Source organism: Haplochromis burtoni, unplaced genomic scaffold, assembly GCF_018398535.1.
Source record: "Haplochromis burtoni strain Fernald_Lab_line unplaced genomic scaffold, NCSU_Asbu1 Contig_194, whole genome shotgun sequence".
Taxonomy (NCBI): domain Eukaryota; kingdom Metazoa; phylum Chordata; class Actinopteri; order Cichliformes; family Cichlidae; genus Haplochromis; species Haplochromis burtoni.
Window position 1 is genome coordinate 762,274 of NW_024582555.1, and position 23,724 is coordinate 785,997.

At 38.4% G+C, this 23,724-nt stretch overlaps 1 protein-coding gene across 2 annotated transcripts in view; it reads left to right on the forward strand.

Moving 5' to 3' along the window:
• gfra4b (GDNF family receptor alpha 4b) overlaps positions 1 to 23,724 on the forward strand; it is a 56,540-nt gene that overhangs the window by 14,569 nt on the left and 18,247 nt on the right. For both annotated transcript variants that reach the window (XM_042226065.1, XM_005935207.3), the window contains one exon: positions 23,393 to 23,668. In XM_042226065.1, coding sequence (XP_042081999.1) covers positions 23,393 to 23,668 — 276 coding nt within the window. The remainder of the gene's footprint in view (positions 1 to 23,392; positions 23,669 to 23,724) is intronic.

A 23,724-nucleotide genomic window follows, 5' to 3' on the forward strand; every position in this document is an offset into this window, starting at 1 on the left:
GTGGGCAAATGCACACTCTTAGAGTCAGTTTGTTCAGAGGCAGATACACGCTCTCTGGGCAGAATGAATGCACAAGGAACTGCAACGGAAAAGAAGACATTTTTAATGCTGGTAATATTTTTGATGAGACAGTAAAAAAGTAAGTTACAGGATACATACAGAGTGAGTTACAAAGTGCATACAGGCATCTGTACTGTAATTAATTCAAGGTGTCGACCCCACTCATAGCCACAGCTGTGTATCGTGGTCACGAGTAAAAACCGCTGCTCTGCTGCAGCAGGAGAGCCGTGAGATGTGACACAATCAGTCATCTTTCTTCCTTGTTGTTTTTGTAGTGAGCGGTTGAGCAGGTATTACTGCAGTTATTTAAAGTTACATTTAAGGGTATTTTATAGTAATTTATGGCTAACTTTGAGAATAGCAATAAGACCATATATTTAAGCCCCTTTACACAGTAACTGACATTTGGAGCATTTTAATTTGCAGGTTTCTTTATAAAGTGCAGTTTTAAATATATCAGCTTTATATTCTTTAACCTCCTAAGACCCAAACTCTTCCATGACATGCATTTTTAATTTATCTTTGCTATTTGGGCTGATTGGGACCTGAAGAATGTAAAAACCGATTTATTTATTTATTTTACCTGATTTTTGTTTCTGAGAAAAATTTGATCCACATATGAGAACATTCGTTTTAAATTTCAATAGAAATTTAAAGTGGGTATATAATGATATATATATAATGTCCTCGTAAGTAGATATCAGGTTCTTGTAGAAAAAAAATGTAGTATTTTGGTCTAGACAAGCGTCTACAGTCTACAGTGCAATGTCACTTCAGCACAATCTCTTCTAACTATTTGGGCTTAAAAAAACACAATATAATGTAAAAGGTTATGTTGCTCTCTTAAAATCCTGAAGACACAAAGCTGCCTTGTGAAAAAATAGGTAGTTTCAGGATTAACATCCCATCTAAATATTGTTAAGCCCAAGAATCATAGACACTAAACTTCTTTGACTAATTACAATCATAAGTAAGTACACGTGGAAGTCTCTTGTTAAAACTAATTTGGGCATGTTACTTTATGGCATTTCATATATTGAAATTATAACAGAGCAACCTTTTGGAAAATGACACTAAAGTCAGCTTGACATTTACAAGGAACATTTTGAATACAGTTAAAAAAAGAAAAGAAAGGGAAAAATAAGTAATTCCAAAACTTATGGCGTGATGTGCTTTATCTCTTCTGTGAATATTTTCAGGTCACATTGTTTCCATTTTCATTTCAGTCTTTACAAATATTTATCTATCAGTGGGGATATTTTTTTTATTAAGGTGGAAAATCTCTTTAATGTGACTATACATACATTTTTGAACAAATTAACACTAGGAGACCTTGAACAAGCTGCTGGGAAGTGGCACACACTGCATTCACTATGAGCTAGCCTTGACAGTCTTGGTATTCAGGGACAAAGGAAAGGCAGAAAAGCAATCTATGTGATTATCATACAAATGGTAATGGAGCACACACACTATAACTGAACCATATAACCTAATGTTGGTGAATAGTTTTATATTCACAGAGAAGTCTTCATTTCTCTTTGTTCCCAACTGCTAATTCAGTTTCTTTTGTCTTCTCTTCCATCAGTGTTCCACTGAAACTCCTTTCATATTGGAAATGCATGTATGATGTGGGTCCTTTCAACGCGCACTCGACCTATTCAGAAAAGACAGCTGTCATAACTTAATCTCTGGTTGTCACTGTTGGCTGAGACGTCTGTTACATAGTTCCATAGACTTCACGACTAAACTATAAATTAGACTGAAATACGCTGAAACCACAAAGCAGCGTCTCAGTTCTATTTAATCTGGACTTGGACAGGTGGGAGGTTGATTCTGGAAAGATTTTTCCCACATTTTCTAATTTTTTTTGTCTTCATAGAAACATGGGAGCCTAATGAATAATGCAACCTTCATGTATGATTACTGCCACCAGCTGATTTAGTGCTTTGATTCAGTTTGGCATAAAAAATAACTCATGAGCTGCGACTGTGATTAAGTGAAAGCAGACTCACATAGAGTCATGTGGTACAGGGCAGATTTTGCAAAAGAAAGTAAAGCAGCTCGATGCTGAATTAATACAATCTGAGAGATTTTATTTATGTTGTCAGTTTTCTAGCAACGAATCCTGCATAAAGCAGAATATGTTGACATATTCTGCTTTTTGTGTTACATTGTGTGTAAGAAGGCTTTGTTAGGAGAACCAGATATTTCCTACGATGACTACTCAATCTTTGTTATTTAATGTTGTATCTTATTTTCAGGACCAGGGACATCTGAAAGGCTTTAAAAATAAGTATCTAAATAAACTGATGAGCCAGGTGCCAGTCTAAATGGGGTATGACACAGAAGGAGTGCAGGTCAAATGAACACGGCTCCAAAATGTGTCATTCAAGGATGATGTGGTATAGCACTTATATGGAGATTTTTTTTTAAATGAAAGCTTACACTCTATCCACTTCTTAGAGAAGACACTATTCAGCGTAAGCCTGATTTTCAATGTGATTGGCATGAAACTTTTGACAGCTGCACTTGGTGTTAGATGCAGTTTGCTGGTTAATCTTACCACCAAATGCACTTTTCAACACCTTTGTAAATAGGTAGTATTCAATGTTGTCTTTTTAAAACAGTTTTTGCTGAGATGCTGGAGCTTTTTGGTGAAGTTCGAGTAGAATTTATATCAGGGAGTGCAGAATTATTAGGCAAGTTGTATTTTTGAGGAATAATTTTATTATTGAACAACAACCATGTTCTCAATGAACCCAAAAAACTCATTAATATCAAAGCTGAATGTTTTTGGAAGTAGTTTTTAGTTTGTTTTTAGTTTTAGCTATTTTAGGGGGATATCTGTGTGTGCAGGTGACTATTACTGTGCATAATTATTAGGCAACTTAACAAAAAACAAATATATACCCATTTCAATTATTTATTTTTACCAGTGAAACCAATATAACATCTCCACATTCACAAATATACATTTCTGACATTCAAAAACAAAACAAAAACAAATCAGCGACCAATATAGCCACCTTTCTTTGCAAGGACACTCAAAAGCCTGCCATCCATGGATTCTGTCAGTGTTTTGATCTGTTCACCATCAACATTGCGTGCAGCAGCAACCACAGCCTCCCAGACACTGTTCAGAGAGGTGTACTGTTTTCCCTCCTTGTAAATCTCACATTTGATGATGGACCACAGGTTCTCAATGGGGTTCAGATCAGGTGAACAAGGAGGCCATGTCATTAGTTTTTCTTCTTTTATACCCTTTCTTGCCAGCCACGCTGTGGAGTACTTGGACGCGTGTGATGGAGCATTGTCCTGCATGAAAATCATGTTTTTCTTGAAGGATGCAGACTTCTTCCTGTACCACTGCTTGAAGAAGGTGTCTTCCAGAAACTGGCAGTAGGACTGGGAGTTGAGCTTGACTCCATCCTCAACCCGAAAAGGCCCCACAAGCTCATCTTTGATGATACCAGCCCAAACCAGTACTCCACCTCCACCTTGCTGGCGTCTGAGTCGGACTGGAGCTCTCTGCCCTTTACCAATCCAGCCACGGGCCCATCCATCTGGCCCATCAAGACTCACTCTCATTTCATCAGTCCATAAAACCTTAGAAAAACCAGTCTTGAGATATTTCTTGGCCCAGTCTTGACGTTTCAGCTTGTGTGTCTTGTTCAGTGGTGGTCGTCTTTCAGCCTTTCTTACCTTGGCCATGTCTCTGAGTATTGCACACCTTGTGCTTTTGGGCACTCCAGTGATGTTGCAGCTCTGAAATATGGCCAAACTGGTGGCAAGTGGCATCTTGGCAGCTGCACGCTTGACTTTTCTCAGTTCATGGGCAGTTATTTTGCGCCTTGGTTTTTCCACACGCTTCTTGCGACCCTGTTGACTATTTTGAATGAAACGCTTGATTGTTCGATGATCACGCTTCAGAAGCTTTGCAATTTTGAGACTGCTGCATCCCTCTGCAAGATATCTCACTATTTTTGACTTTTCTGAGCCTGTCAAGTCCTTCTTTTGACCCATTTTGCCAAAGGAAAGGACGTTGCCTAATAATTATGCACACCTGATATAGGGTGTTGATGTCATTAGACCACACCCCTTCTCATTACAGAGATGCACATCACCTAATATGCTTAATTGGTAGTAGGCTTTCGAGCCTATACAGCTTGGAGTAAGACAACATGCATGAAGAGGATGATGTGGACAAAATACTCATTTGCCTAATAATTCTGCACTCCCTGTAGTGTATTTCACCAAAATATGCCATATTTTTGGTCTGTATATGCCTTGCTACATTCCACAGCCTGTTAGTCTGTTTCTTAACATTTCTTAGATTCTTTTTTGTTGCCTTTGCAGAAATACAGCAAACAAAGTTAATGAAGCCACTTTTTCAATTATACTTCAGCCTCAGTCATGTTTGGCCCTGCAAGCTATAATCCCGGCAGTCTGTTTGACTAACTATGAATTTCAGAGCTGAAATTAATTAGGACATTGTTATGGTTTATTGCCACTGGAAGTTAAATTGAAGTGACTGGAAAAGAAAATTGTAATCATCTCATACAAAGTGCTTTTGTTCTATAAACTGTGACAGAAATGCCTAATGGGTTTTTTGTTAGAATAAGAGATAGCTGCTTCAGTCACTCAGTGTTCCTGTTTGCAGGAAAAATAAGAGGATAAATCTGTAGAAAAAACACAAAACAGTGTTGAGGATCTGAAGAGAAATTTACTTAAATATAATTTCATATTACACACAGTCAGAGTCGATCAAATCAAAAGCATGAAATGATACTGAAATCCCAAAGCACGCCCAATTAAAATCCACAGTAATGTTTAAATAACTACCTGGTTGATTAGCAGTCAAAGCTTTTAGAACCATGCAAGGCTGCGTGGTATGTTATGAATCACTCCTGTGACATGCTAATGAGGAGAGGAAAATGCTGAGGCTTTGCTGTCATCCTATCTTGACTGTACTCCTAGTATTTTGAAAAACTTCAGCATCTGACTGTAAATCACAAGTATCACTAACAGTGTTGTTAAGCATGATTGACAGCTCTGAAGATGACAAATAGCTGCCAGGTTTTAGATACTTGAGGAATGACTTTCACACGTCCTTTACAATGCAACTCTGTCCATAGTCTAGCTGTGTAAACAGCTCTGTTTTAACACATGCACTAGTTAAAGAAGAAGTTTGTTGTTTAGCAGTGGACATTGCCAGCCTTGTTGCATCTTTATGCTTACGTCTGTGCTGACTAAAGGCCTTTTGGTTTGTCTGCTCCCTTTGTGACCTGTCATTTGAAGCTTTAAACAGTGAATCACAAAGGAACTCAAAAACTCATGTAACTGAGATACTGCAGATGAATGGTTTCCACCTATGGGTCCTGCATGATTGACAGAGTCCTTTGCTCCAGACTCTAATAGCTTAACATCTGGTCACACTGACCCACATTTCACTTTTTGTCATCATAATGTTGACTCTAGGTGAATGATAGTTTCCCAGTGCAGACCTCTCAAAGAGGTTGGAGCATCTGTGAAGATACCGATTACTCAGTTACTGAGGAGATGTAAATCAAATGGGGATAAAATGGCATTTTGCAACGATACACATTTAAATGATGCACAGCTAAAAGAGACTAGATTATTGTTTCATATCACCAGTAGAGTGTGTCAGGACCCATGTAATTAAAAAATAGAATAACCCTGCAGGATTTCTATACATCTTGAATCACATCATGCCACTGAAAATGTTCCACCCGTTTATGACAAGGCAGGTGAAGGCGATCGGCTGAACAGCCCTATCTTAAGATTCATGTATGACGTCCTGTCAGTGTGGCTGCTTCTGCTGCACTACACAGTGCCAGACAGGTCTCAAGGACTGGAGGCATGCTGAGAGTCTGAGGAACACAGACGACACAGAGCTATTAAGGAGTCTCATCAGTAAAAGTGCCCATCAATCATTGTACTGGAATTCATGGCCCCTCGCATATCCTGTTATGACTCTTGAGTGACAACCACAGCTGCCAGGTGTTATGGCCTTGCCACAACATCAGACCTGACAGTGTTAACACTTAATAACAGCATGAAGTCATCCAGCTAGTATTCTATAAATATTTTCTTATGACTTCCAGAGAAGATGCTCTTACTCGGCCCTGTCCTCTCATTTCAGGATATCGCACAGCCCATTTCTCAAACAGTGGTGGTCCACTCATCAGCAGTAGCTTGGCATTCTGTGATTGCCTTAGGCTTATGTTAGTACTAGTTGTTGGGCCTGCTTTTTTGGGTCCTACTTTTTAGGTCCTAATAAAGGAAATTACTTCACCTTCCTGGAAGCCTTCAGAAGGCTGTCATTCAGACAACCAACAGATTTCATTTGCTTTGGTTGCATTATATTGTAGTTATCTCTAGTATATCAAGATGTAGCTCATAGGTTAGCACCATTTTTTTTGTTCAGCTTTCTTTGAATTATTGACTTCGTGAAAATTGTTACTGTGTGGCTCTAACTTCTTAGTTACATCCTGAATTAGCTAACCATAGGAGGTAAGGGCACCTCCACTGATAAAATCTAGAAAAGCCTTAAACGTTTATACCTGCAAAATAAGGTTTGGGAGACCCAGAGTGAAGATTTTTCTTTCTTTCTTTCTTTTTTGGGGGGAGTGAGATGTGTTTGGGTGGTTGTAACTGGGTATCTTTATTTACTTATTGCTGTCTGACTAGAGCATTTTTGTATCCCCCAACAGTTATTTTGTTGTTTTCAGGCCTCTTTGTTATTTTTTGAGTTGTCCATGGGGTTGAAGAATTGGGAGCAGCTTGGAGTATTGGCTGAAACATTCTGTCTTCCCTAATACAGCAAATTTAGACATGCATCAATACCAGCTGCCAGTGTGCACATGACGACAAGGGGGTGCATAAATTGGGGGTTTAAACCAAAACGCTTCAGGTTATGGAGAATAATTGTGTGTTTAGTTCCTCACATTGCCTTGTGTTCTTCTTCTGGATTGATCCTCCTTCATTCTTTCTAGCCACATAGTCTAAGGTAACTGCCAAATATGGATACTAACCATAGTAATGCTTTGATCTTTGTGTATCTGAAAAGATTGTCTCTCAAAACGTTGGCTTAGGTTACAAATGCTGGTTTGGTTAATTCAGCAGTAGACTTGAACTGGTCAAAAAACTGAAAAACTTCCCCAAAAAGGCCGACTTAAGGAGTATTTTTGAGGTGTGTAAGTATCAACATAACTAAACAAAAAGCTAGCAATCCTGGCTCCAGTGACATTGTTTTTAAACTTATTTAATGGGTCTTTGTTATTTGAGAAGGAGAAAGGGAAGGATAAAATAAGAGTTAAGAAGTGTTACAGTTTGAATAAGACCACGAATGGCTGATGGATGAGGCAGCATTGGGAAAGTTGAGTGTAATAGTGGAACAGTTAAAACTGGAATTGAGAAATGAGGGAAAAACAGATGAGCCCCCGACTGTTGGGAGAAGAACACAATCTAGTGGTTTCTGTGGTTTAATGTCAGGGAAGGCTTGAGCCATGAAATTTGATAAAAAAAAGACCCACATTCATTTGTCACACTCTTTCAGTATGACGCTGGTTTATTCATGAAACCTTGATTTTCCAATGTGTGCAGTTTTCTGGTCCTAGCATTTAGCTCTGTCCTTAGTGTTGATCCAGTTTTTTCTTTTTTGCATGTATGCATCAATTTATACAGTGGTGCACGTCTTCTGAAAAAGAAATATGATGGTTTATGTGACCTTACTGCCTTTGAAGAGTTTACTAGCACTCTGCCTTCTCACCTTGCTACTTAGATGAATGAGCAGAAGGTTAAGACGCCTTATTCTTATTAATATCAGTAGCATTATAAGCCTGCTGCTCTTATGGTCGATGAGTATGTTTTGAAAATTCTAGAAAATTCTAGATTACTATTCAATTCTGTTCATGTAACTCATGCGCTTTTTAGATGGTTTTGTATCTTTAGATGGAAGGGAAAAGGTACCACTTAGTGCTTTATTGTGGAGAGTGTTTTACCTTTCTCAGCCTGCACTTCAACTTAAATCTTCTGTGCTTGGCATAGGTTTGGTTCCTCTGCGGATGTCCTTTGATACTTTCAATCTCTATTCCAATCTGATTTGAAGAGAGGCGGTACCTGTCCCCAACACCTGTCCTTCTGGGTAATGATTTAGCTTTGCAAGGTTTGGAAAGAGAGTTCATAAATCTTTTATTTTGGTCAACCCTCACAAGAACCTTAGGAATCAAATGAATGTCTTGGCCAGCATCCTCAACCAACTCTTCTGCTATGACACATGCAAAGTGTAGGACTGAGAAATTTCAATCCATCATGCTTTCACTCCATTTGAATGTCTAATCTTGTATTGTGTGGGTCCATTACCAAACATTAATGCTAGGAATTACTATATGATGACTGTAATATGTAAAAGTTCTCATTATTCTGGAGCATTTCACTTGCACTCCTTCATGTCAACTTTTTGTGGTCCAAACTGACCAAGAGGGCAATTTCACACGAATGATAAAACAGCTTGAGGCTTAAACACCAGGTATCAAGTAGCCTCAAGGAGCCCTACAACATTTGGACGAGACTTTAAAGTCTATGTTATACTTGCAATGAGGGAACAAGAAAGCACAAACATCAGTGCTAATGAAGCAGTATTTGGGCACACAGTATGGGGATAGCTAACTGAGTTAGGTGATGAATTAAAGAATGTTGTGCCATCTTATATTGCCTGTTGCCTGCTCCACTGCTAAGATGCAAACTGTCAGTTTACCAAGAAACACACAGCCTGTTGATAGGAAAGCTGAAGCCCACATTTTGAATCAGAAGATCAAGTTTTGTTGCTTTTGACAAACTCACTTTTTCAGACCGGGTTTAGCAGACTTTAAAAGCCGTATCTCATTTGATACTCTAGAAAGGAGGAAGAAAGTTCAGTCGTATGAAGTAAACTATTAAAGTCCTATCATGCTGCCACCTCACTCTGAAGTAAACAGTGATTGGTGGGCTAGGAAACTCTTAAGTTGGAAACTTTAGGAACATTTGTCACAGTGGGAGCTTTGTTTGCTGATTACTTAAAATTTCCATCTGGACTCATTCTAACAGGCAAATTAAAAAAATTCTGAGTATCTAACACATTTAAACAACCAGTTGGGTTTTCTGTCAGATGTTCAGCAGTCAGACCTTGTGAAGCTGTTTCAATAACACTCATCTCTCTTAACACACTACACACACCACACTAATTGAGCATGACATAAATGTGGGGGCTGCTCAAGCCATTAAGCCAGCATTTTTATGGGATGCTTATGGAAAAGTGCAAAGGGATGGGAAAAGAAGCTAAATACATTTGGAAAATGGGAAAGCTGAACAAGCAAGCTCTATTTGTGCTTCTCTGTGTCTGCTGGCAGATAAGGCTGATGGTTCTGACAGATTCTGTACTGACTTTAGAAAGGTTAATGCTGTCACTGAACCTGATTGTGCAGTGCTACACATGAAATACTTCATTGATTGGGTTGGAAGTGAAAAATTTGTCATGAGACTAGACCTTTAAAGGGATATTGGCAGATGTCAGTAACGGCCAGGACTGAAGAAATCTCAGCTTTTATTACTGATTTCCTGCAACATTTCAAAGCCTTATGAAGCCTTCGGCTAGTTTGACAGGCTGTGTATCCCATTTAGACGATGCTTTGGTTTATGGTGACATGTGGGAAAATCATACTTAGTGTGAAAATTTATGTGGCACAGCTACATGAAAATTTAACAAGGAACTGAACAGATGTGAGTTTGTTAAAGCAATAGTGACCTGTCTTGTCAGAGTTTTTTAACAGCGTGATGTCACGCTCCAGGATACACTGGAGACTACTTTAAAGATACAGGTTGATGTGCAGGTTGATGTGAGATTGGTGCTAGGCTCGCCCTTTCCAGAAAGGGAGGAGGATTTGAAGTTGTTCATTACATTCTTTTTAAAAACAAAAAAATAAAATAAAATTTGAAAACACAAGAGCATGCAAGTTATGTAAGATAAATTAAAAGAAGGGAATTGTTAAGAGGATTATTTTTACTTTTTTCTTGAAACCACTACAAAAAAGACGTCCAAGTTGAAATCACTAATTAATCTAACATTCATATCTTTGGACTCTGGAAACCAGACGACCAGGAGAAAATACACACATGCAACTCCACACAGAAAAACCTCTTATAAAAAAGAAAATGAATGAAATGCGCCGACTCCAAAAGACAACTTTTTTGCATCGTGTAACTTGCTCAGGCTGCTCTGTATCTTGTTAGGATTGTGAGGCGCTGAGGACAAGGACCAGACTAGAAATCTTGATAGACGAATGGCAACCCATCCAAGAAGTTCTGATTAGCCTTGTGCAATGTGTAGCTGTTATTTTTCTGTTCAATTGTAGGAGAGAAAACAGTGAAGTGAGCAGTGAAGTTAACGGGGGTTCAGATTCAAAATTCTCCAGCCCTGATCTCATAGTTTCTGATTCCATTGTGTGACAAGGACTCCTTTTAAACATTCATCAACAGTTACTTTGTGCCTTGTCGATTTGATACCCACCTCTCCATACTTTTGGTGTCTCACTTCTCCTGCTCCTCTCTCACATGTCCTCCTCATAAAAAGAAAGCAATCAGCAAATGCTGATCAAAACCTAACCAAACTTCTCATTTGGTTTGATGCCATCAAAATAAAGCTTTAGAACATTTTTATTTGTTTTTACATAATAAAATAATGCAACATGAAACAGGGAGTTAATTGCTGTTTGAAATTTAGAGTGAGTTGTACCGCTCTTTTCTCCACCACATGCATTAAACATATTGTAAATGTTGCTCTATGAACACTTCTAGACCAGGTGTTTAATCTGCAAAAAAATAATCAAGTTGCCCTGACAGTGAGAAGATGATTCATAATGAAGCTTTCAAGGCTGGTGTTTGTTTATATACCATTCCAGACTGATTATGTAACAGAGAAAAAACTGCCAGCCATCTTGTAGTATGCCCTCTGTATTTGAGAAGCCTCATCATTTGTATGCCTTGGTTTCTTCTTCAGTGCTGCAGACAGCCAACACTTTCACACTGGGAGAAAAACATGATGCGTCACGCTCTCGCCCTCTGCAAGCAAAGGACGATGTTCTGATAAGTTAATTGCAGCCATTACATACCAATAGTCGACACACTCATAATGTCACCATTTCCAAGTGGAGATAAAGCAGTCTTTGTTGTGTGACATTGAGACTGAACCCTGACAAGGCTTCACAGTGACACACAAATTGGCACACACCCACCTTCGCTCTAAGTCTTGCCACTAAATAATCGCAGATGAGAGAAAAATAATAGTTTATTTTTCTCACATCTGGGAAAATGTATTAAATGTAAATGTTTCCAACTCAGTCTGATGGAAACTGCTCTGCATATCAAAAGAAAGCATTTCATAATTTCCTCTCTCATTAAAAGTAACAAGTTGCATCTCCTCCTTCCATGTAAATGCTCGAAGCTGCCTCTTGGGTTATGACTGGAATATATAGGCTCTGCAGCAAAGGAAGTATGAAAAAGTACTCTAAGCATTTATTGTAAAAACCCCAATAATATCTTTCACTATCACACAATTTAAAACAATTCAATATCTGCTTACATTTTTACTTTTTCTCCAACAAACAGAAAAAATGCTATATTGACAAAGTACACGATGGCTCCTCAGACCATCTCGGCATTAAAGCAGTTACAAGGTGTTAATGGATTTCTATTTCGGCCTTCACAAAAACTTTTTCACACACCCAAGTGAAAGTTTTAGAGCAGTTGTGTCATGGTCCTGGGTCTTTTGACCCAGCGTTTTAAGTTTGAGTTTATTTTGTTCATTAGGTTATCTAAGTTCATTTGGTTATTAGACTCCTTGTGTTTTCTTCCCCTGTATTTAAGCTTCCCCTCATCCTTCATGTTTCATGCTGCGTGTCTTATGTTATCAAGTTTGTATTATCATGCCTAAGTGTTTCTAGTTCTTATTATTTCCCCTTCATGTTTCCAATCATGTTAAATCTCCCCTGCTCTTCCTGAGTTTCATGTCTGTGTCTTACGCTGTCAAATTCTGGTTATCGTTTCTAAGTCTGCATGTTTCCTGTTTTATTTTGAAAAGGGGTCTTGTGTTCTGTACTCATGTGGTTAGTTTTACTCTTGCCTGTGCATCATTATGTTTATCCTAGTCAGCTGTTTCCTCATGTGTCTCCACTTCCCCTAATCACCTCCTGTGTATTTAAGTCCTCTGTTTTCAGTGTGTGATTGTCAGGTCGTCTGTTGTCCACGCCATGTTTCCTATGCCATGCTTCCAAGTTTCTTGTCTAGGTTTTTCTTATTGTTTGTTTAGATTCCCCAGTTTAGGTTTGTGTTAATTTTGCTTCAGTTTGCCTTGCCCTTTGTTTGTACCTTTTCTACCAGCCATATTAAACGGCTCGCCTTTTGTTAACATTTCAAGTTCTGTTCCCTGTTCCTTGGAGTCTGCGTTTTGGGTCCTTTTCTCAATTCATACAGTCTGCCCTCGCCAGACTGTGACAAGTTGTGACTTCAGAGAGACTTTTTGAAATCAAATAATCACATCACATGGTAAAACTATTGTCTCTATTACAGTATGTGTATAACTTTAAAAAACTGAGAACAATGAAAGTAAAGAAGGAGAACATTTGTCTGCATTATTCATTTGTCATGGAGTGACCTCAGTCATCCAGGAGCTGTGTTGTTTCCTTCTTTTCTTCATTAAGACCTGATACTTGTTGGGCTCACCAAAATGACTGGCATGATTTCCAGGTTACTTAATTAGGAACCAGGACAACGAGACAATCCCAGCCAAGTGTTTTGTAGTCCTTATGGTTTAATAAGAACATACCATGCTGTGGATTAGTAGTTGTGGTTGTGTGTATGTTTCAGCAGATGGGAGGTGTTGCACTGGTTTGCATGTTGGCTTCTAGACCACTTCAGGCTGCTGTTGATACAAGCGTTGGATGATTCAGATACACTGTAGAAACTAAATGAGGAATAGCAGGTGAGGATTTTTGTGGACTAGGTTCCTTCTGTGTCACTTCAGTAACAATAACAACTGTTTGTGTTGTGGGTTTTTGTTTTTTTGTTTTTTGAGATCAAATTTGAAGACAACTTTATTTGCTGGAAGACTGGATTTGGCAAAAATGTGGCTCCAAAATTATGGAATAATTTGCCCATGCATGTTAGAGAGGCCCCTTCACTGTCCACTTTTAAATCACGTCTTAAAACCCACTTTTATTCCTTGGCTTTTAACCTCAGTGAGACTTAGTTTCTCTTTTAATTGAAGTAGTTTTTTATATATATCTCTTGTAATTTTATTTTACAGTTCCAATGTACAGCACTTAGTGTCAGCTGTGGTTGTTTTAAAGTGCTTTATAAATAAAGTTGATGATGATGATGAAAAATCTTTCTTGTGTCAGTAGTAGCCAAGCAGACTGCGTGTATGCTGGTCCCCTCCTGCCATCTTTAAACCATTAAATAAGAAGACTGCTAAAGTAGGACTACAGTATCACACTGATGAAATCCTCCATAAAAGACCAGAGCAAACTCTAGATTCTCGATTGTGGCTGTAGAGTTACAGCACCTGTTAACCATCGAGCATTGATCATCAAGATTTAGAAAGGTAATGATGATGATTCGATGATGATGATCGTGTAGTTTACAACTCTTGTCTCAAAAGAAGGATAGAAAGTACTTCACAGCAAACAAGGGAGGAAAAAAATGGAAGAATATAACCAAGCACAGTTAGAAATCTGCATTCCTGGAGGAACAGCATTTTAAAGATAAGACAATCTAAATGAGTAATGGATTTAGATTCCACCTCTCATTTCATTTTTCACTTCTACTTCTTAGTCATGTGGTATTCACATTTATTCATCCATCCATCCATTCGCTTCCGCTTATCCTTTCCAGGGTCGCGGGGGGCGCTGGAGCCTATCCCAGCTGTCATAGGGCGAAAGGCGGGGTACACCCTGGACAGGTCGCCAGTCTGTCGCAGGGCCAACACACAGAGACAGACAACCATTCACACTCACATTCACACCTAGTGACAATTTGGATTAATCAATTAACCTATCCCCACAAGCTGCATGTCACATTTATTCATTACATATAAAATCTATTTAAATGTATCTACTGGATCTACTAACAGCAATGCTTATTGTTCAGTTGATCAACTACTTTATCAAGTCCCTCTGTTTTTCATGGGGGGACAATAACTGGCCTGTTCATGCAGTCGGTCTCGACAAGGGATAGCCCGTCTTTAACAGTAAAGGTGAAATGTGACCATACAGGCTGGAGAGCAGGAATTGCTTCTCAGCCTCAACACCCCAATGCATCTTTGTCTTTTTTAAAAACCTTTATGTAACTGCAAAGTAAAACTCTTGATATTTAAAATCTTCCTTTATTTGTACTTGGCTGACATAGTGACTCTATGAGGTTGACATTTGTAGCTTTTTGCAAAACTTCAAAAACTCGCAAATAATATTTTCATGTGTTTAGTGTTAAATATTCAGTAAATACATTCACAGAATTTTAGCATGCTGACAGATACATTTAAAATCTCCGATCTTGGTATTTAAGCAACAGACACTGTGCAATGTGAGCGAGACAACTCTTAAAACGGACTTTTTGGACATAAAATACTTCCAAAATGTCTCCACACTTAGCCTATGGCGATTGGCACACTTTATCCAGACAGATCTCATGTGACTTGGGCTAAATAATTCTTTTAGTGTCATAAGTTACTTAAGGTATCTTTAAACCCCAAACGCCTTAATCTCACATTTCACTTGATAACACATTTTCATCCAAGACCAAAGTTACGGCTTCTCAAAAGGATAGCAGTTCACATTGACACAGAGCTAAACAAACATCAGTGCTAGGATACTTTTGTAGCTGTGCCAGTCATTTTTGTTGCATCTAGCCCTTAGATCAAACTGACACGGATGCTCAACTGAATCAGGAATTCAAGCCATGAATAACAAAAAGCCTCTTTCATGCATTCAAATATAATCTTTTGTTTAGGATTTGTTCCCTTCACACAGCAGCCCTTGCATTATAGGATCAATTTGTTTGTTTGTTTTTTTCTCTAACTGCATAGCAGGGATGAAGAATTCTAAAGTATACAACTGGCAAAATGGAAAAAAAGACTTAAGTACACACAGTTGAAAAGAAAACTTGTCTGGCAAGCATATGAATGCTACTGCTTCCAGTAACAGTAATTTATAATAAGAATATTGAAAATAAGAGCTTTGCCAAAGATGTGAGTACATGCAGCATCACAAAGAAGGATTAGGGTTTATTGATAATTATAGTTGATCCAGAGTAGCAGACACGTGTAATTTTGATATTTTTAAGGATGAGTGTGGTATATTTTTGTTATTCACACAAGTGTTTCAGTGCAGTGTTTTTGTGAATCTTTGGATAAGTAAAAGGAAGAAGAGTCACTCCTTTTGGGCTGAAGCTCCTCTGAGGGGAAGCATTGATTAAAGACGGGGTCGTTCATGTTGCTGCAGGAGAGAGATTGTTATCAGGGAACTAAATGGTTTCTATCCAAGACCTGATGCAATCTCAGGGACCTGAGACGTCATTTAGAGGAATACAGGTTTTTAGTGCTTGCTGTAACAGACTTCTGTCACTCTGTCTCAAATAAGATACTGCAATTGCAGCTGCAATCTGATTTCGCTCTGCACACTGCGTGAAAAGTTTAGCACATGGCCGTAAGGCACACTAAGGAGTTTGTTACCATGGCGAGGATTTGGAGGTGTGCAGTTCAATCACTGCTCCTTCATGTTTCTCTAAAATGATCCATATGGAAAATTTAAAGAGAACAATTTTGTTTGATAATAACACATGGTGGATGTTAATATTCCATTTATATCACAGTGTGATTTCTGTCACTATCAAAATAAGAGCCAACTCAGTCTTCCTGTTGACTGCTTTTAATGTGATGCAGCTGCAGCAGGAAATATTTGTTAGAATTACTGTTATCTTAGTAGAGCTCTGACACAGCTGGGAAAGTGAACAGTAAACAGTGAGGCTGATAGCCACAAGTTAAATTACAAACTAAAATGCTGATTACATGCATGCGTTGTTTCAAATGAATCCCCTGTGAGTGTGAAGGTGATTTGAACCCAGTGGGAGAATAGCAAGCTATTCTGCTACCAAGGAAAATAAACATACAGAATGTAAATACTTTAAATGGCTGTTACAGAGAAAATCCACCCATCCATTAATTTTCTTAACTGCTTATCCAGTTTAAGGTTGTTGAGGGGTGGGGGCCATTTAAAGCCTATCTATAGCTCATAGGGCTAGAGGCAGGGTGCACCCTGGGCAGGTCATAAGTCTATCACAGAGCTAACCAAGAGAGAAATCGACAGCTATTTACACACCTGTGGCCAGTTTAGAATCACCGGTTCTCATTACTATCTGCAGTAATTTCTATTTGGCAGTACTGGTTTATTCTAGGACCACTGTGGCCTTAAATCAATGGTGTGCGATACTGCATAATTTTGTATTGATCCTATACCAAGTAAATACGGGCCAGTATCGCCTATAACGATATCGATACTTTTCAATAAATAAGGTGGATGCGTCATTTAATTGTTAAATCTCAATTAATTTTCATGACCTTGAGTGTTTTGTTTTTTTGTGATGTTTCCTTTTTTATTATTAAATAGTTCAAACCCAGGACATAATTAGGACAAAGTTTATAATTAAATCGAAAACGCTTTATTATTGTGGCGGGCCATGGTCTGCGATGCCGTGCAGGTGAGATGGACTCACCTGCACGGCATCTACAATCATGCCTGGCCGGCTTAAAACCTGTGCTCTGCTTGTGCTGTTGTAGTTTTTGGTGGTGATGTGTACGGCTGGCAGCGGGAGAGCTGCAGCCGTTGATGTAGTTTTACAGCAACCGAGTGATTATTGTAAGAGTAAATGATGCTGGGAAGCATGAAAATGCCATCGGGTCTGCTGTGGTGGTTTAGTTATCAAGTGTTTTTTTTGTTTTGTTTTAAAGTGCACGCAAACCAGTAAACAAATTCAAACAAACAGGTACTGTTGAGAAACTATAATACAAAAATTACAATTAAAATTCTCAACAAAAACAACTGGTGAAAATATAATTAATATGTAAACAACTTAACAACCCAAAGCGTGTAAGTCACGTGACAGCACAACACCTAAACACAAGGGGGGCAAAATGTGCCTGCTCTTCGCTGACACAGGAGCGGCGAGTCCGGCGACCTGGCTGTTTTGTCTTTGCTGAAAGTACACCACTGCAAACAAGAGCAGAACTTAAAGTAAAGAATCGATCTCACCAGGCTAGTATCGATCAGATACCGATGCCGACTTGGTATCGATACAATCGATATTTGGATCGATCCGCCCACCACTACCTTACATGTACATGCGTGGAAATTTGTAGACAGACCACAAGCAAGATCTCACCACAGACGAGAAGTGGGTTTCAAAGTAGCTTGCAGAAGTGAAGCAACTGGGGACAGTAAAGCAGCTTAAACAAAACATCTGCAACATTTGCTCTGATTCTGTGGTCTGCCTGAACTCCTGCTACACTAAAAAAATCTAATATCCTAATATTTATATATTTATATCCTAATAATATAATATAAAAGAATGAGAGTAGGTTATTGGCTGACTGACTTAAACTAGTGAGACAGTCTTTGTATTATAATGAACTCTTTCACTGTAGCCCTTCATGCTACTCCTGCTGTCAGGCATTTATTTCATCTTTCATTGGTTGTCCTTTCATCACTAGAGCGTCCTATAATCCTGGTTCTTAAGGCCCAGTTTTGGTGGTGCTTTTTAACTGTGCTTTAAGTGCTATGAATCTTATGTTTGGGCAAATGAGCTCACCTTAAAAATAGCTCCTTCATGTGTGTGTCTTGGACTTGCTATTGTACCTGTTCCTGGTAATGTGGTCACATATTTGCACCGAAGCTCTCAGTAAACAATTTATATGATGCTAAACATTTTCCTTAGTAAAAGTGGGAAATATCTCTTGTTGGAATGGAATCAACTGAATGGATAATATTTCTAAACTGGAAAGAAATATGTGTGTAGCTCATAACTTGATGTATTCTGCTGAAAGTCAGACTGCTTTCAAAACTTTGAAGCTAAATTACAGGCCTATTTAGGTCTTCATGTGCTATTTGTTTGATGTCTAACATGAAGTATAAGTGCGGCTGACTTTGCTTTATTCTGAATGAAGATGCTATTTTGCGGCTTCATTTTTCCAAATTCAATCTACTCTGCTTTGATGTCTGAAGTTACTAATTTTGTGCTATGAGTGGAAATAATGTTGCCTTATGCAGAGCATCAGACGGCAATAAGTTATAATAGAAAGGCACAGGCTACATCTCTGCTAAGAAGATTGATACACTGGAAGAACAATTTACGCTCACTAACAATTCATTTAAATCACAACCTCGTAGATGTCATCACTGAAAAGGCGGCCAAATTTCACAGAACATTAAGACTTAGATCACATTCACAGGAAGTTGAGGTTCACTTTTCTCTCAGAGGTAAAATGCCAAACTTAAGAAGTTCATTGTGACCATTTGTAGATCAAGAAGGAGTAAGAGCAAATTTCATTTGAATGTTATTAAATTATGTCATGTGGAACACTTTATATGTTAAGGACTTCTGATGTGTGAATTAAAGTGTTAAACGCATTTGTAATAGTGTCTTTCTGGTTTCTCTCTGAATTGTCTCAGTGGTTGTCTGTACTCGTCGTCTAGATAAAATGATTGTAGCCCTGGCCCCTGTATTGTTTCCTTCCCCATGTTCTTCTCTGCGTTTTGTCCTTTTATCTCTCCGGTCCCAGTGTCATGTGTCTTAATCAGGGTCTTTTTGTGTGTTACTTCTTGTTTTTGGTTTTTTTTGGTCTTATGTGCTAGAAGCTACTTTCAGTTCCTTCCTTATTCACACGATGCTATCACAGCAGGAAGCTCCACATCATGTTTGGAGGTGGATTTCTTTTTTTCTTTCTTCTTTTTGTGTTTTTATGCCAGATGGCCTCCTTGATGCAATCCCAGACACTGTTTAACTATTATCAATTACCCAGATTTAGACCTCTGTGTTGAATCTTTGTAGAGTTTACTATGTAACCTACGTAAGTGGTCGATGCCGTTGCCAAAATTCATGCTTATGTGGTGCATTATATGTTAATTACTTTGCTGTTGGGTTTTATATTTGGTGATAATTGAGATAGAAACAAATTAAATACTAGGACTTTTTTCCTTTCTGTGCCCCCACTGTTTGCACATTACCTGATACCCATTCCAATAGTTTCAGATATTCTCTGATATCTCTGATTTCTTATATTTAGGCCATTAGGTTATTCTTCCTTTTGTGGACTTGATGGATCCGAATGATTGAAAAACTTTGGTTAAAAAGTAGCCAGACATGCTTTGGAAGATTTGTCAATACTAAACTGAGCAGTCTCAATAGTTTTGCGCTGTGGCAACATAAAATATATCTATATTACCAGGGAGGCACTAGTGAGGTATGATAAGCTTTAAATTATGTCATAGGTTACTAGGGATGGGAATTGATAAGAATTTAGAGATTCTGGTTCTGTTATCATTGTTACTCATTGATTCAATTCCTTATCAATTCTCATTCGGTTCTCACTGGCTCTGCTTTGAGAGTCACCACCATCTCTAAGCAACGTGTTAAAGACAAAACCTTGAAATATTTCTGCTTTTTGCTATTTTAAAAAAATCTTGAAATTTTTACTTAATACTTAAAATTTAATATGTTATAAATATATGATAATCATGTTGACTTTATTTTGACACTATGTGAAAGAGCTTAAAATAGCACTGTCATTGTACACTGTACATATACTTATAAGTACATAAACTACAATACATTATAGATTATCTTATTAATTTATTGTCATTTTTCCTTCCATGGTATTGAAAATGGCAATGGTTATTGGTTTTTTCTTAGTTATCATATCAAGATTAAATTCTAGTATAATTAGAATCTTAATTTATAGGATGGATCATTTTGTGGTGCTACAGGTACACCAGATTATTTATCATTATTTATCTTTAAATCCTGAACAATGGTAACACAGAGCTTTGTGATTCAATGAAATTGCTGCGTTGCCACCCATGTGAATTAGTAGAGCCCCTCTCGCAAATCATATAATCTCTGCTGGTCTGTAATGACTACAGGTGTTTAATTAACTGCATAGACAGACTGCTCACTTATCAAACTCAACGTCAGTATTGACATTTCTTTGTAACTGGATCACACTTTAGTGGATTGGATTATAGGCAAGAATCTTCATCAGTTGCAGAAATAATCTGTATTTCAGTGCACACGCCACTCTGCAGTAGATGGAAAAAAAAAAGATAAAATAAATTATTAATTACAAATTACAATATTTGCCCGTGTATTGCGGGAGCTCTGCAAGTGCCGTGGCTTAACCACAATTGTTTGGTGGCAGAAAATGACTCAAGAGCTGCATATGAAGAAAAAAAGCCCCACGTGAACCAAACTCCCTTTGTCTCGGTACAGGTTTAGCGCTGCAAAATAGAGCAAAAATAGAGCCACAATTGTGTTAAATGAGCAGTTACACTACAATGGCTTGTATCACGTTGGCTAACACCCTTGGCTAAGCAGTCGTATAATCACTTTAATGTGAGGCTGCTAGTTTTAATCCAGCTATCCAAGATAATTTCCAAATTCTAAAAGCACTGGAAAAAAGACACTCATTACATGCACCAGTGTGTTGCCATTTTAGCCCACAGCTTCACAGCTTTATAGAGACATAGGAGTGACGGTAACATTCCAGCTGACTTCATTAAGTTTCATTTTCCATTTTATCTCTCTTGAAGTGGACGATTAAGCTGGCGCACGAGGGTAACTGATCAGCTAATCTGCCTGTGATTTATGTGGCAGGGAAACTGAGGACTTAACTGAGCCTTGGAACGCATTGATTACTGACATGGTTAATTGGCTAACCCTACTGGTACATTGAGACAGGCTTATTGGAAATGTCAAATCAAGTGGCTAATTTGCATTCATGATGTATGGTGTCTATTCCAGCTTCTGCCCAGGCAGCACAAACTGACAGACATAGCTGTAAAGAAAGGCTTGGGATAAATTTGCAACTGGCCATCTGGCCTTCCAGGACACTGGCATTGGCTGCAACTTTTCCCCAACCCAGCATCCACATGTCTGCGCTTAGCTGGTATGTGATGAATAGAATATGAGCGTATGCATAACTCCTGATGTGAGTGAGACGCAGGACACCTGTGGGCTTTGAGTAAAGCTCCAGCTTTGGAAGGAGATGTAATTGATAGCATAGTGCTGACTGAATGGAAAATTATTTGTTTTTTAAGACATTGTTCCTGAGTATGCATATATGTTTTAGAGATCAAAACGGTAGCTGAGACAATGTTGCCCCAGAAATACCCGCTGTGTAAGCAGATGAAAACAGCATGAAATGGAAAAATGTGGTTTTAGCTGATGGGGTAAAAGATTTCATGTGAAATGAAGGTGGTATGATTTTTCACTGTTTGAATAAAAAGATACAATTGGTTTCCTGCAGGCCATGCTAAGGAATATGTTTACAGAATTTCCCCAAGATACAAATGTACACAAGGAGCATCCTTAGAAATGGCAGCACTTAAAGGGGTTTGTGACTTAAATAGACGAAAACATATTCTGAGAAATCTGACAAAAGTGGACAGAATGTAAAAACAAACAACAGAGCCCAGTTGGCTGTAGAAGAAAGAAAAAAGCCTTTTGCTTGGAGGTTATTTCACTTTATTCTAAACCTTAATTAAAAGCCTTTCTTCACCAAAGCAACAGATGAATGTGTGTGTGTTCCTCTTACTCAATAATGTTCTTAACATGTTCTGTAAATGACACTCATTGGAGGTTCAAGAACCCCGGCATATTGAATAGAATGAGCTTGAGTCATGCAGCACAACTGTAGGAGTCCAAGCTACTCGGGACAAGGTCTGGCAATGAATTGTTAAGGACATGAATTAGCATCTGTATAGGTCTGCCATTCAAGAGGTTTCCCACAGTAACTGAATAAAATACATGCACATTTAATATGCAGAGACATTATTTTCATATCTTCATCCTTGAAGCTGTTCTCTTCTCAATAAAGCAGCAAATGCTGTAGCCTGCAGGGCCATTTGCAAGGTACTGAATAGTCCAAATACATGTCATCCAGTTATCCACTGAATTTGAACAAACCTATAAAGTAATAGGTTTGTTTTCAGAGTAGGTGTGCTCAGTTCTTCAGTTCGTACTTTTCTGACGTAAAGAGAAACTGTGTGAAAGAAATACTGAACCTCAACAAAAAGATCTGATATACTTTATGCAAAACTCTATTTTCCATTTCTGGACACAAAGACGTATTAATTCATTAATTCTGCATGCTTTTAACTATCAAGACTCCTTTTCTCCTCTTTGATGTGTCGACATATCATGTCCATTTCTAGGTTTATATTAAATTATTATAACTCAAAGCTTAAAGTCTTCATCTGTTATATTTAGTCAGGTCTGAAACATGCTGATTCATTAGGTGATTTTAAGTTCAATATCAACCGACTGCTGTCTGGAAATAATCTCTCATCAAACTTCAGCTGGTTTTTTACAATTGTGTCTTCTCTTTTATCATGTGGCCAACTGCATATTGTCCAAAAATGTTCCGCTGCCCTATTTGGCTCATAGACCCAACCATGAGAAGCAAAGCTCATTTTTCTAGGTTTTGGGGAAGTTTTACAAACAAGAAACCGCAATGGAATAAAAATTCATAATGGCAAGAGCAAAGAGTGACCTTGTTTGCACGTGGGGGTTTTCCATCAACAGTTGCAGGGGATTTGTTCATTGTAATTTTGCAGTGGTCATTTTAGGCATTTCTGTTAAAATATTAATGGAAGCTATGGAAACAAACAGAGTAATAGTTATATTTCACTTGGTTTTAGAATGAAATGGTCAATATGTTACCACACAAGCATGAAATATACAAAAGACAGAGTAAACTCGTTCATTGTCCTGCTCACCTCAACCATTACATTGGCAGGATTTCACAATAAAATCTCCGGCTGTTTTAACATTCTGTACTTTTCAGAACACTTTACAATTTATTCAAAGTGTCAATTCTTTCCTTCCCCTTTCTTCTTATGCACTATTGGTCTGCATTAGCATGGGTCTTTTTTTCATCTCATGATCTTACACATTAACTGCTTTTTCCAATCCCCTCATGTTTCTACACTTCTCTCATTTTTTCTTGAAACAGCTCTGTTAGAGGTTGTACATGCCAGTAGAGACTGCTTGGTGGCCGGAGACTCGTGCTCGAGTGATGAGACTTGTAGTCCACGTCTTCGTACTTTGCGCCAGTGTGTGGCAGGCAATGGCAGCATGAAACTGGGCCCGGGCGCCAGGAGCCAGTGTGCCAGTGCAGTGTCTGCTCTGCTGTCCAGTCCTTTACATGGCTGCCAATGTAAACGAGGAATGAAGAAGGAGAAGAACTGTCTAAGCATCTACTGGAGTCTGCACCAGTCTATCATACATGGTATCTAACACACACACACACACACACACACACACACACACACACACACACACACA